We start from the raw sequence: 15,099 nt of genomic DNA, 5'->3' as shown, positions 1-15,099 counted from the left end.
CACATTGCCTGGTATATGAACAAGGAGAATATGGGGTACTTGATGCCAGGAAAAACTCATGGGGTACTGATATCTCTGCTAAAGACCTATTGAAAAATATGTATCGTGGGAGTACTGATTTTCAGTGGAAATGAATAACTACTAGATTACATACAGCATATGGATTTACATTTGGATGACTGATTTTATGTCTGGGATAATTCTTGGTTCGTTAGCATTTCATCAGCTTTTGTAAGGCATTTATAAAAAACATGTTTGCAGTCTTGCAAAAGAATAAATAAAGTTGCAGGACTTCAAGGTAGTGGTGCTACTAAGATTGATGCCAACTATATATGGAAGTTTAAAAGACCTGTGTTGATCAAGGTTAGTCTGAATATTTAATAATAGTTCATTAATAACTGGCAGTTGCTTCAAGGTCTAATGCAGTATTCTTGTGAATTAAAGTGCTGTTAGCAGAATTTGGAATTGAGTGTATACCAAATGTGTGAGACAAGTATTAGATAACAGTAACTTCATTTTAATGTAATATCCAAAAATAGTGGGAAGAGTATAAATTTTACAAGATTAAGTGAAACTCTCAAATGAGTGAAGTTGTCAGTTGTAAAGAATTTTTGGCTACCTCGTCTGTATTTCATTCACCACTTAGTAGTTAATGTAGCCTAAAATAATTCATTTATACTTTTACCTGGCAAATGAAAGCAGGAGCAATTGGAAATTCACATTAAATGTTTCCAATTATGTCTTGTTAAATTTTATGTAGCAACACTTTAAATAAGAAGTGATAGTTTAAGGATCACTATTTATCAAAATTTATGTGACAAGCCAGCAGATTCTTTAAACTAATCCTAATAATCAGTTAAAGTATAAGAACAAGAAAGTGAAAACTGAAATTGTCCCATTATTTCCAGATAATGTTTTCTTTACCTGTCAGTAAACATAAGGAAATGCTACAAAAATAAAACATTATGTAAATATCCAGAGGATTAGGCGTTGGCAGATCACTGGTCAAGTAACTGCCATCAGTATCATGTGACACATGTTGTTTTCACAGACCATAGAGTACAAGCTTTTTGGGGAAGCCCTGGGTCCTTACACATTCATTGCATTCTGTAAAGGATGGAATGGACTGCAGGAAGCAGCATATTCCTACGGGTCTGTTGATAACATGTTGATAACATGCTCATTTACAGTATTTGTCTTTTCAGCATAAAGCAGATCATAGCGAAAATATGTAGTATGTAATATTTGGGAATCTGTAAGTTGTCTGATTTTCTGTCTTTGCAACCATGATCCTCGTTTTTTGCTCTATTCAGTAGTGCACAGTGGGAAAGAACCACTATTTCCTCTGTAAAAACATACATTCCTGTGATGATGAGCAACAGAAGCAGACATGTTGTGTATTTGAAAGCCAGGTTCAGTTACTCAAGAAAAGAAATAAAAAAAAGGAGCAACTGAAAGGACAGATGTCACTAATGTTTTGCCCTGGAAAAGATGGTGTGGCCAGTCTGAGTTGCCATATTAGGATTGCTACAGAGGAAAGACTGTGTTTGTTACTGGTTTTGTACTGCTCTCTGTTGCTCCTGTAAGGAAGCAAGGCAAGGTATTAGTAAGTGATAAGAGACCATGGAAAAGTGCTGATGGCAATCCTGCTGGTACTGAGCTCATGTTTCAGAAATTCGAACACCGTGAAAATAGGATTAAACTCATTTTCAAGTCACAGTTGGTAGTTTTCTACATGAAAAATTTTTTGGAGGAATTCTGAGAAGATGCAAGGCTCTTGGGAATCTTCCTCAAGGGATAATGTATGTACACAGTGGGGAATTTGAGTGTTTTTTAATATGATACTCTTTTCTCTTAGAGCCTGAAATGAACTAGAGCTTGCAGAGGCCCCATTCATAACCTGATGTCCTAAACTCAAAGGCCATTCTTCATCTCCAAGGTCCACTTTGCCTTATTAGTGTTTATCTTTGCTGGGGAAATGAACTATTGTTGATTATACTAAGTTTCATATGTTGGCTACAGATGGGCCTTGCTGCAACAGACTATAAGAACAATCTGAGGTGGTGTTGATACTCTCATGTGGAGCACCAAATTTCTGTTTGTTGTTTTTATGTTGTAAGAAATCAGAAATGGGAAATGGTAGCAAGTCCTGCTTTAGGCTGTTCTGCTAACATCTGCGCATTTCCAGTTCTCTGTTATTTAGGTTAGGGATACAACTCAGCAAATTATGAGAATTGTTATAAATATATAGCCCTTAATTCTGTGGGGTCATGGTAACATAACCACTCAAGGGAGAAGTTCTTTGTTGTCAACTTTGTTGCTATGCGATCAGTGCCTTAGCAATACTGATTGATGTCATGTTGCTGTATATATGTAGCTTATTTAGACTTGATTAATGCCCATAAAGTCAATGGGAAGTCTACCAAATTCAATCAAGACTTTAAATAGGAACTGCAAACACAAACTGACTTAGAACATCCAATGATTGGGGAATGAGTGATAACCAGTTGGTTTATGTGTGATCTGATGGTGTTAACCTTCATATCTGGAAGACATCATGGACTACAGTAATTTGACAAGATTGTGACAAATTTTGAAGAGAGCACTAGTAAGAGAAAGTTGTGCTTTCCTCTCTCACAGCTTAAAAATGGAGCCAAAGACCAAAGGACTAAAACATCAACAGCAGCAACATAAGAAACTGCTGGCTGCCATGCTTTCTCAGGACTCCTTTGATTCTGCTCAAAGCACAGCTCCATCTGTAACCGAAGAAGATATTGACAATGAAGATGATGCAATGGAACTACTGGGTAACTGCAAAAAATTATGTGTATTTTCTGATTTTTTTATTGTAAGTGTAATACACAATCAAACATAGATTAGTGTCTCTATAATCTCTCTGTAGTCTTTCTATTGAAACTGCTCTCTATATTTGAAGCTGAAGTATCTAGCAGCTGTGTGAAGGTTCATAAGTTTTAGCTTAACTTTCAGGAGAAATGTAATGAAGACAATAAATATAGGTCAATGAACTGCCAACTGCATCAAAATCCCATGAAATGTCAAAAGCTTCAGGTGCTTAAAGTAATTAATTTGGTTTCCTACAATTGCAGGTTCTGCATGTATTTATGTAGAAAGAACAGAATCGGCTTCACTGTCTTTCATCTGGGTCTTCTTTTTCTTAGCTGTATCGAAGTTTTAACCTCAGTGGATTTTATTTGAGACTAATGAGCTACAAATAGCTTATGCAATGTGAATTTGTAACCTCTTCAGAGGATCTCATTGTAAATTTCCACTACACTGTATTGTATCTTAAATTGTACTGTAGAAGGCTTGATGCTCACTGCTTCGTCCCTTTCATGGAAGCACTAGTTCTGAAAGGAGGGACATTGTTGAAGAAAATGAATTAATAGTCTCTTTTCTACCATTTTTCAATCTTTCAGTGTAAGATGCTTAAAAAGTAGTCATGAATGTAAGTATTTTTTTCCCAACTTTTGCTATATGGAACTCTATATGGGATCACAGCATGGGAAATCTGTAACTTCTGAATAGGGCAGCATTCTTATGTTTACAAATTCTGGAAAAAATATTTTTTTTCAGGTTGGACTTTAATCTAAAAATCAAGAAAACACATGGTACTCTTTTTTTCTGTATATATTTCTGTAGCTTCCTTACTATAGTTTTCATAGGACCACAGAATAGTTGAGATTGGAGAGGAGTGCTGGAGATACCTAGCTCAACTCGTTACTCAAAGAAATCAGCTATAGCAGGTTGTTGTGAATGGATTTTGACCATATATAGAGGTGGAGATTCTACAACATTTCTTCCTGTTCCAGTGCTTGACTGTGCTCATTGTAAAAAAGTTTTTATTCTACTTAGTTAATTGTGAATTAATACATAAATTACATAAATTAATACCTTTTCTTTTTTAGTAGTTTAAAGTTTGATACATGCATTTGTTTTACAAGAAATAAGAAATAATGGGCTGGATCACTCAGATGTCACAGTGGGTCAATTAGTTCTTTGTGTTTGAAAAGTCACAGTGTTTGTGACTGTGGGCTTGCAGTGTTCATAGAATCTGTTGGTATTTCCAGAATTAATCCATGGATTTCAGTGAAGGCCATAATTAGTCTCTAGCTGCGTTACTTCCTTATTTCCTTCTTCAATTTACAGATCTTTCTGACTTTATCAATGTAACATAAAAAGAAAGTGAAAGGGTGTCTTGTGCTGGTGAAAACCACAGGACTCCTCTAGGATTCTGTGGCATCTGGAAGGTACAGTAGGTGAGTGTGTGTGTGTGTGTTCTGTTATTTGCCTCATTATTTGCCACATACAAGATAGAATCTTTTGTTAACTTTTGTGGAGATAGAGAGAAAAATGTATCCAATAGATAACATTATATAGGTATAGGTCTTTCCTTCCAGACACTTGAATCCCTGAAGGTATCAGGAACCAGAAGGGCAGTATAAAGGAATATGAGGAATAGGTGTGCTTATAGTGGTTATAGTATGGCCATATTATCGTAAATAGCACTGATAGAAAGTTCAATATACACATCTTGGTGTTGAAAATGCTGTGCCTCTGAAAAACTGGCTTGTATTTTAATTCTCATTTCACAATTTGTTGACACTATATGTGTTAGGTTTGATGTAATGGGTAGGCTACATCCTGCAGAACTGCTCAAAATTGAGGATATGACAGTGTTACATGGGAAAGGTATTTTATTTTCTTTTGAAGGTAACATGAAGAACTTCAGTTTCTATTAGCAAACAGGTATTTTTCATTGCCTTATTTTCCAGGTCAGTAACTGTTTGATACTGAAATTGATTTTTTTTTATAATGTACCACATTAATCTATTAACTGCTTGATGCTTTTTATACTGTTTATATGCAGTATAACTAATTTCAAATCATGGTGTTTTGCCATCACCGAATTGTTGCATATAGCTCTTTGATTTGTTCCCTTTAGAGTTCAGTATTTGTTTATTCAGCCTTTTCTTAAAAATTTACAAAATGTCGTGCTCCTAAGTCAAGATTCTGGGAAAAAAAATCTATTTACAGCAGATTATTTAAAGCGTACACTACCTATAATGCAGGTTTTTGCAGAACACAAACTTCCATCCTAATCTGTGTTCAAGAGAACCTTTTTCAGAGTTTGGTTGATTTATTTAGATATTAAAAGAATGAGGCTAACTGTTGGCAAAGTTTCTTTTAAAAAACCCATCTCCTAGGACTACCATCAGAATTGTTAATGAAGGTTTTAGCTACAGTGAGACATTCCAAATAGAAGAAACAATTACACTGTTAACCGCTTCAAAAGCAATATATGTGCAAAGATGAAAAAGAATGTTATGGGGCTACATTCTGATTTCAGTTATCACTCTTTATGTGTAAAATAAGATATATAGGAGGGCCATTCACATACTGGCATCTTTCTAAGTATGTTTAGTCAAGCAGGTGGCTGAAATAGATTACTGACAGATAACATCATAGTGGAAAGGATCTTCCTGACTTTAAAAAGCTGAGATCTGTAACTGTAAAATCACATGTGTTTGTAAATTTAAAAGGGTAATGCAATTGAGGTCTGTGACTGAAGATTATATCAAGGGGCTCATTTCATGCACATCATAATGCCAAGTATTGTGTTTTGGAAATCTAATCAGGAGCTGAAGCAATTCCTTATGAAACTCTGCGTCCCTTTTGAAATTGTATGACATTTGGGCTTAAGCTGTCTTTCACATTTGATGAAAGTCCACTGAGACTTTGAAATCATTTTATACCCTCAGTTATCTCACCGATGTCCACTGAACTTTTATTTTCCCTGATATTGCTGTGAATATTGATTGTACCAAAGCATGACTCATATGGTTTTAAAAAATCAGTTGGTTTTTTAAGTGTAAGTATATAATTATTTAAGTGTACTGCTATGCATAAACGTACACGTGGTAAAGTATAAGGTTTTTTGTAGCACACTTCGACTTAGATATACATTCTTGAGGTTTTTACAAGTAAGGAAGATGAAAAAGACATTCTGTATTGTTTAACACAATATTGATACAGGGAACAAATCCTGTGAGGAGCATCTGATGGAACTGGGGTTGTTTAGCCTGGAGAAAAGGAGGCTCAGAGGGAAACCTCTACAACTCCCAGAAAGGAAGCTGTAGCCAGGTGAAGGTTGGTCTGTTCTCCCAGGTAACAAGCAATAGGACAAGGCCTCAAGTCATGCCAGGGGAGGTTTAGATTAGATATTAGGAAAAATTGCTTCACAGAGAGGATTGTCAAATAGTAGAACAGTCTGCCCAGGGAAGTGGCTGAATCACCATCCTTGGAGGTATTTTGAGGATGTGAGGTGCGACAGAGGGATGTTCGCAATGTTCGTCATACCCGAGTGATGGCTAGTGCAGAATGCCAAACAGATCATCGCCTTGTGCGACGTAAACTTAACTTCCACCTTAAGTTCAAACCTATAAAAGGGGCAGTATTCCAAGGAGGAGGCTTCAAGTTAACAATCTTCAAACAGCTACAGTGAGAGACAGCTTCCAGGTAAATCTTCAAACTAGACTCGAAGATCATTCCATAGATCCCTCTCCCGAAGCGCTTTGGCAACATATTAAAAATAGCATTCTGCAGTCCTCTGAAGAATCCTTAGGGTTCTCTTTCAAGAAAAACAAGGACTGGTTTGATGAAAACAATGAAGAGATCCAGGAATTGTTGGTAAAGAAGAGAACTGCCTACCAGGCACATCTTGCTCAGCCATCCTGTTATGTAAGAAAAGCAACCTTTTGTCTTGCATGCAGTAAGCTCCAACAGAAACTTCGAGACATCCAGAACAAGTGGTGGATCAGTCTAGCAGAAAAGATTCAATTACGCGCAGATTCGGATGATTACAGAGGATTCTATGAAGCTTTGAAAGCAGTCTACAGACCTACACACCAGTTCAAAGCCCTTTACTCAGTGCAGATGGTCAAATGCTTTTCACAGATAAAATTTCCATTCTGAATCGATGGTCTGAACATTTTCAGACTCTTTTCAGTACCAACTGTGTAGTTCAAGGCTCACCAATTCAGTACATTACACAAGAACCGATGAAAAATGAATTGAATATTGCCCCTACTATGGGAGAAACTCTTAAGGCCATACAGCAGATGAAAACTGACAAGGCAGCTGGGGTTGATGGAATTCCACCTGAAGTCTGGAAGCATGGAGGCCAAGCACCCCATGCTAAATTTCACGAGTTCGTGGTGTGTTGTTGGGAACTAGGCGAACTACCATCAGATCTTCGTGATGCAGTCATCATCACTTTGTATAAGAAGAAAGGACATAAATCAGACTGTTCAAATTACCAACCTGCACCTCAGGAAGTCTTCCATCATCCTCACATCATCACTGGTGAATCAGAACTCAAATCAGTCCAACAGTTTAATTATCTCCTTGGACGGTAAGATTGACAAAGAGATAGACAACAGGTTAGCAAAGGCGTATAGAGCTTTTGGAAAACTCCATAAAAGAGTTTGGTGTAATAAACACCTGAAGAAAGCACAAAGATTAGTGTTTACAGAGCCATTGTACTGTCTACTCTTTGATATGGATCCAAATCATGGGTCATTTACTGCCACCACTTGGATCTCTTAAAACACTTCCATCAGTGCTGCCTCTGTACAATCCTAAACATCCACTGGACTGATTACGTGACTAACATGTCTGTTCTAGAACAGGCAGCAGTTACGAGTATTGAGGCCATGTTGCTGAGAACACAGCTGCATTGGGCAGGGCATGTCTCCAGGATGAAGGACCACCGCCTCCCTAAGATTGTGCTCTATGGCGAACTTGCCACTGGCTGCTGCAGGAGAGGAGCCCCGAAGAGGAGATACAAGGACTCCCTGAAACAACATCTCAGCATTGGCCATATTGATCGTCATCATTGGTCTACTCTGGCCTCCAGTCGGGAGACACAGAGACACACCATCTATAACGCTGCTGCTTCTTTTGAGAACACATGCAGAATCATTCTTGAGGAGAAAAGACAATGTAGAAAGAACCGTGTCTTGCCAATACCGCCTAAGGAAACTTTCCACTGTTCCTTTTGCAACCAGACTTGTCTATCTCATGTTGACCTTTTTAGCCATCAGCGTGCTTGTAGGAAGCGTGGATAGAATCCTTCTCAAATCTTCGTTCGCGAAGCATAGCCATGATGATGATAACAAGAGGAGATAAACAGAATTTAGTGGAGATTGCATTTTCCTGTAGAATGAGATTGTAGCTCAGTAGTCTACTCCTTAAATAATCTATACTGCTTTTCCAATCAATTTCTGAGCACTTTAATGAAAGGCTGTGCAATCTGCAATGCTTTCAGTAAATTTTCTCTGCCTTTACAGACATTCCTGATTTCTTTGGTTCCTAAAGGCCTTTGGCAACATGTAGAAAACTGACTTTAGACATGATAAATTATACTAATACTAGCAACAGGTTGTTCCTCTTTATTGTCTTTTCCAGCTGAACAAAATCTTCTCCATTATGTGACTAAAATACATCGTTTTCCAGAAAAGAGGCCAAAAGGCCCTGGGAAAGATGATATATGAGTTGTACTACCATCTTCAGAACAGTTTTCTGGCCCATAACCTGTTTTGTTGGGGTTTAAGTAGAATGATTGTGTGGGAGAAAGTCGTGTGATTTTCTCATCATGTTCCCTTTCGCTGAATATTCTTTTTTTGGAAGCTATTGGGAAATCTGCAAAACTACCAGTGGGCATCTGCTGTGTAGTGCATGCACATAAGCTGACACCACTGGGAGACATGCAGAGACTGCCTGTACTATATATTGCAAAGTTTTCAGTGGCAGATGTAATGCACTTGGTGCAAGTGTGTGTAGCAGATTTCCATTAGAAGAGCACTCAGAGTTCATCAGGTGTGGGTTTAAATACCATTTTGAGGGAAAAGTTTAACAAATACCGTATTTAGTATTTTTTTCTTTCTGCCAATATATAAACTCCCTGAGCAAGAGAGGTGTGCAAGTCTGTTTAATGTCATTCATGGAGTTCATTGATTTCAGTTCATCTTGTGGTCCTTTGCTAAGAGACAGCAACATCTGTGAGAATATTTTAATTGATCGAAATATAAGCAAAGCTCTAGTTTGTTATTCAAAGAGCAGGAATTTGGTGTTTAAAGTCCTAATGGAATCCTGCTCTTGAATTTTACTATCCTTAGTAATATAGATGTTTGATGTTTGCATGGAGTTTTTAGACTGATGATAAATTCCAGTAAGCTAAATAAGTTCTGTTGTTTGGCTAAGACTGTATTTGTAAGGTTAGAATAAATTATTAATTCAGTTAGTCACATATTACAATACTTTCTGTAATTTCTGTTTAGATAAGCATAAAATGTTTTGAAAGTGAAGTTCATTGTGCTTCATATTGCTGAAATGAAAATGGAGAGAGAAAACCAATTATAGTTAGAGATACTAGCTTTTCTTGACTTGAAATAAGTTACATCGGCTAATAAAAAGCTACAAAATAATGACTAATTTTCAAGAAATAGGTGTGTACTGAATATAATCATGTGCAGGAGCCTAAAATGTCATTTGTTTAGTCTGCTCAAGGAACCAAAATTTATTTTAAACCTGTACCTAAAGAACAGAATGGAGAAAGTGTAAGTCCACTACTAAACCATGTCCTTAAGCACCACATCTACGCATCTTTTAAATACCTCTGGGGATGGTCACTAAACTACTTCCCTGAGTAGCCTGTTCCAATGTTTGACAACCCTTTCCATGAAGAAATTTTTCCTAATATCTGATCTAAACCTCCCTTGGCATGACTTGAGGCCTTGTCCTATTGCTTGTTACCTGGGAGAACAGACCAACCTTCACCTGGCTACAGCTTCCTTTCAGGGAGTTGTAGAGAGCGATAAACAACCCAGTTCCATCAGCTGTTCCTCACAGGACTTGTGCTATGGACCCTTCCCCAGTTGCCCTTCTCTGGACATGCTCCAGCACCTCAGTGTCTTTCTTGTAGTGAAGAGCCCAAAAGTGGACACAGGATTCAAGGTATGGCCTCGCCAGTGCTGAGTACAGGGGTACGGTTACTGCCCTAGTCCTGCTGGCCAGACTATTTCTGATACAAGCCAAGATACTATTGGCCTTCTTGGCCACCTGGGCACACTGCTGGCTCATGTTCAGCTGGCTGTTAACCAGTACCCCCAGGTCCTTTTCCTCTAAGCAACTTTCCAGCCACTCTGCCCCAAGCCTGTATGGGGCATACATGGGGTTGTTGTGACCCAAGGGCAGGACCCAACACTTGGCCTTGTTGAACCTCATACCATTGACCTCCACCCATCAGTGGTGGTCCTTTAGCAAGTCAACACTCCTGTCCAATTTGGTGTCATCTGCAAACTGACTGAGTATGCCCTCAATCTGCTCATCAAGATCGTCAATAAACACATTAAACAGAGCTGTCCCCAATACTGAGCCCTTGTGACCAGCCACCAGATGGATGTAACTCCATTCACCACCACTCTCAGGGCTTGGGCATCCAACCAGTTTTTAATCTAGTGCACCCATCCAAGCCTTGAGCAACCAGTTTCACCAGGGGAATGCTGTGGGAAATGGTGTCAAAGGCTTTACTTAAGTCCAGGCAGACAGCATCCACAGCCTTTCCCTTGTTCAATAAGTCTTGTCATAGAAGGAGATCAGGTTGGTCAAGCAAGACCTGCCTTTCATAAACCCCTGCTGACTCGTCCTGATGCCCTGGTTGTCCTCTATGTGCTGCATGATGGCACTGAAGATGATCTGCTCCATGACCTTCACTGGCACTGAAGTCAGACTGGCAGATCTGTAGTTCACCAGCTCCTTCTTCTGGCTGTTCTTGTAGATGGGTGTTACATTTGCTAACCTTTCACATTTGCATAACAGTAAAGTATCCTTATATTCTTGCCCTGATCTTGTACTCATCCCTGGGAATGGGATATCCCTAAGGTCCTGGGTAAATGGATATCCAAACTACTTTGTACTTCTTCAGGACGCTCAGGTTAGTATAGATATACTGCTGGGAAATGATTCAGTGGCAATAAATGGATGTAGTTACTTTTGTGCCTGGCTCTGTTTTAGTGAGCGTGCTGACTCTCCAGTATTAGTAATCTGCAACAACCTCTGCATATACTTATTCTTGAGCTTACAGTGAAGCTCAGAATATGAATGTTGGATTTCAGAAGCTGACTGGGGAGATTTGGCGCACTTGATTGACTACTCTGTGTGCTAAATTGCTGCCAGTTCCAGAGCAATCACATTCTCTTTTTGGAGCGTGTAGGGAAAAGAAGCAAGAAAAAAGTCAGTTACAACCGTCAAGCTCATACTTTAGTAAGAAATGATAGGATTTCTTCACTTGGAGATGTGGAAGAGAGCAATAGAACTGCGTGAGGTCTGGTGAAGCTTCCTTACTACTCAGCTGTACACAGCTGAAATTACTGTCTTGTGCTGGGTGAATAGGATTGATCTAGAGCTATCAGAACAAATCGGGGAGGTGACAGCAGAGTGAGAGATACTATGATTACCGGATTTGGGGTATTGCAACCACTTACAGCTAGTCTTTGACCTGCTTCAGTGAATTCCTTGGCTTCGGGGCTCTTTCCAGCTACTGAGGAGAGATTGTTCATCAGAGTAAGTTGTTGATAGGTAGAGGGCTTAGTCAAAGAGAGATTTGTGATTTTTGTCCATGTTGGGAGGCAAGGATGTGAAGGCAAAAAATTATGTCCAAACACATCAGAGGTTAAAGTTATTTTTCTTGTTAACATATGGCTGATGTTTTTCTGAACTGCCAGAGTATCGATTCCTCTGAATAAATTGTCCTTTATTTTACATACAGATAAGTTGCTTACAAGAAGATAATTACTGCCAGTAAGAGCTCTCAAAGAAATGGGTTTTGATGGGTGGCCATAGAGATTTATTTTTATTTTATTATATTTTATTTATATATATAAAATCACACATATAATTATAAAAAATACATAAAATATATTTGTTTGAAAAGTATTTCTTACTTTTTTACTTAGTTTTACACCCTGAATCATAGTGATGTTTATAATATTGGACAGAATTTGGTGATATAACAATGCAAAGTAAGAATTGAAGCAAAATGAACCAAGTCAAGACTATGAATGAAATACTTTAAAATGTAATTTTCTATCCTTCTTCCTAAAGTAGAATTTGAGAGGAAGGTGTTGGAAATCCATGTAGAAAAACTGATTCCATTGCCATGCATTGCAGAACACCACAGTAGCTTTTTCAGAAATTCATGTTATGTTTTTCTGAGACCTTCATTACTTAGTGAAGCCTTTCCAATTGCTGAAAATCTAATTTAATGCTACTTACAGAAAATAAAGGTTTTATTTATGTTTCGTAATGAATATAGATGTTTTAGGTTCTGGTACAGTTATGGAAAGTATGAAATTTCTAAAGCAAAATATTTGTTTAACCTGATGCACCCAAAACTAAGGGAGTTCTCTTATGAATATTTTGTCTTCTTATGTAAGTATTATGATTCAAAACTTGTTATGGATTGTTTCCCAGTAGATTTTACTGTATTTGCTTCCTTTTTCTGTTTTATTTGGTTTTGATAGTTGAGTTTGGCACTCTAAATGAGTTTGGGGCATAGGTTATTTGCGGTTTATTCCTAACTAGTATATTAAAGTAGGTTTTAATTGCTGCTTTTTTTTATGATGTTCATTATATTCGTGACTTCTATTAAGAGTTGGATTTGAAAATATTTAGCCTGTTTTCCCCCAAAGACTGATGATGTATGCCATGTAAAATGATCATCAGAACACATTGATAATCAATATGTATAATTTTTGTTACATTCCTAATACTAGAAGCTTAATTTCACAGATTTAGTGAAATTGTGTTGCCACTTTTCAAGACATGAGTTTATATCCTTCTCATGTGGAGTGCAGTGACTCTTTCAGCAGGGTTTTGGGAGAAACAAATGACTTGTGTATTAAACTGAGTGCTAAAGCTACTTCTTCCTCTGCCATCAAAGAAAAGTAGAAACAGGGAGAAGAAGGTATATTGATGTTATATGTCATTGTAGATAGATACCACTTATATGAGAACTTCTGCTACCACATATGAATAGATTCTGGAAGGGAACAAAGAGTATTTTGATAAATTATATCCTCAAGTTGCTACAGAAATTGAGAATCACAGAACTGTGTCCTGGTCTCAAAGAAAGAGTCAATGTTTAGGTGACAAGCCATGAAAAGGCTCAGTCTACTTGAACCTCTTACTTAAAAGTCTTATGAAAGTGTGCTGGTTTAAAGGTAAACCAACAGGGGAAATGAACCCAACTCAAAAGAGAGATTATAAGTCAGAATAACAATTTTATAAAATAATACAATAAATACGATTATACAGACAAACAATTGGTTTTAACCCACAAAACCCAAATGTATAACCCAGCACCCTGGGGCATGAACAGAGTGGTGTTCGTTGGGCCCCCTGAGTCCAAAGGAAAAGGAGAGGGAAAAAACCTGTTGGTGAGAGTGCTGTTGCAGTCTGGTCGAGAGTGGTGGTTGCAGTCTGGTTGAAAAGTGGTGATTGCAGTCCGGTCGAGAGTGGTGGTGATCCAGTCTCTGGATCACACAAGTGGTTAAAAAAGTCCCAAGACTTCAAGATTATATATATCCTCAGGTTCAGTCAAGAATGCCCAGTACCTCCCTCAGGGCGGGGAGTTTCACAATGGGTGTGAGGACAGGAGCATCCTCTTAGAAGGCCTCTTAACACCCAGTTTATAGCCTGAGGAGTCAGGAGTGCACTGAGCAGATGGTGTAAATGGTCTATTGATAACAGTTTCTGGGAAATGGCATGGAAGGCTATAGAATACACAGTTTTGGGTTACACCGATACAGTGATGAACTGACCCCAGCTGTTCTAACTAGGACACAAAGCTAAATGCGTGGTTCGAATACATAGCTATACTCAAAATAGCGCAGAGCCTAAACAGGTCTGAAGACTCAATGGCAGTAGAAAAAGTCACTTTTTCTTACTTTTCTGCATCTTTCTGTGTCTCAGTAGGTCAGGTAGATTTGTTTCTATTTCAGGTGAAGTTTATGATGGAGCTGATCCCATGCCTGATAGTGGTAGAATGAGACTGTGGGCTAGGATTTTATGAATGCCATCATAGTAATGAGAAATCAGGTATCTAATACATTACTGTCATCTCACTCTGCTTCACACAACCAACTTGGGGTCTTGGGACTTCTGGGCCCCACTCGTTGGATCCAGAGGAGGACCAGAACTGTGACTGGACTGCGACCACCACTCTCAACCAGACTGCGACCACCACTCTCGACCAGGCTGCGATCACCATTCCCACCAGCAGGTTTTTCTCCCCTTTTACTTTGGTCTCAGGGGCACCACGTGGGGCTCAGCACGGGGGCCAACGAACACCATTCTAGTAACAGCCAGTTACTAGAAGTCAGCTTTTAATTTTGGCTTGTAAGGTTAGCTTGTGCTGAGACTTGATATCCAGTTTAGCAATTGCTATAATTCACAAATGTCACTACGGTTTATTGACGCAGAACTAATAGAAGGACTATTCAAAAGATATAGATAAACCCTGACAAGTTTCTGAATGGTAGGAGCTAAGTAGGGATACTAAATGTTTGTTACTTCAGAAATCAGATTTAAATCTCTATGTCACACTGGACCTACTAATGTTATTTACTCCAGAAGACTGATAACTTAGTTGTTAGTATGTAGTTAATTATTTGGGTTTAGATTCACAGATTTGCAATGTGGATTTGTAAGTATGGGAAAGGGACTTAGAATTAGGTGTGTAATTTTATTGAGAGGAAGTGACTGGATTGTAAGATCTTTTCTCAGACTCTAAAACTGCCATTTCTTAGTATGAGCCCTAGCACAATGAAATTGGAGTTGACAAGTACTGTAACAGAGTGGAGGAATAATATTACAGCTTCAGGAATGCATTTTTTTGCAGAACTGGGATATTTCAGAATAACTAGTATTCTCAGTAGAAACAACAATGAACTATTACATTCCATATCTCTCCTAAGTATAATATTGTCTACAAAGGCTAAAAAAAATGAAATTATGGGA

General features: G+C 38.2%; 1 protein-coding gene across 2 annotated transcripts in view; it reads left to right on the top strand.

The window, feature by feature from the left end:
• The window catches only part of C1H8orf34 (chromosome 1 C8orf34 homolog), a 134,598-nt gene that overhangs the window by 54,502 nt on the left and 64,997 nt on the right, over positions 1 to 15,099 (top strand). For both annotated transcript variants that reach the window (XM_064651324.1, XM_064651314.1), the window contains one exon: positions 2,641 to 2,807. In XM_064651324.1, coding sequence (XP_064507394.1) covers positions 2,641 to 2,807 — 167 coding nt within the window. The remainder of the gene's footprint in view (positions 1 to 2,640; positions 2,808 to 15,099) is intronic.

Source organism: Pseudopipra pipra, chromosome 1 (genome assembly GCF_036250125.1).
Source record: "Pseudopipra pipra isolate bDixPip1 chromosome 1, bDixPip1.hap1, whole genome shotgun sequence".
NCBI lineage: Eukaryota > Metazoa > Chordata > Aves > Passeriformes > Pipridae > Pseudopipra > Pseudopipra pipra.
Note: the sequence above shows the minus strand (reverse complement) of the source record. Positions and strands in the feature narration are given on the sequence as shown.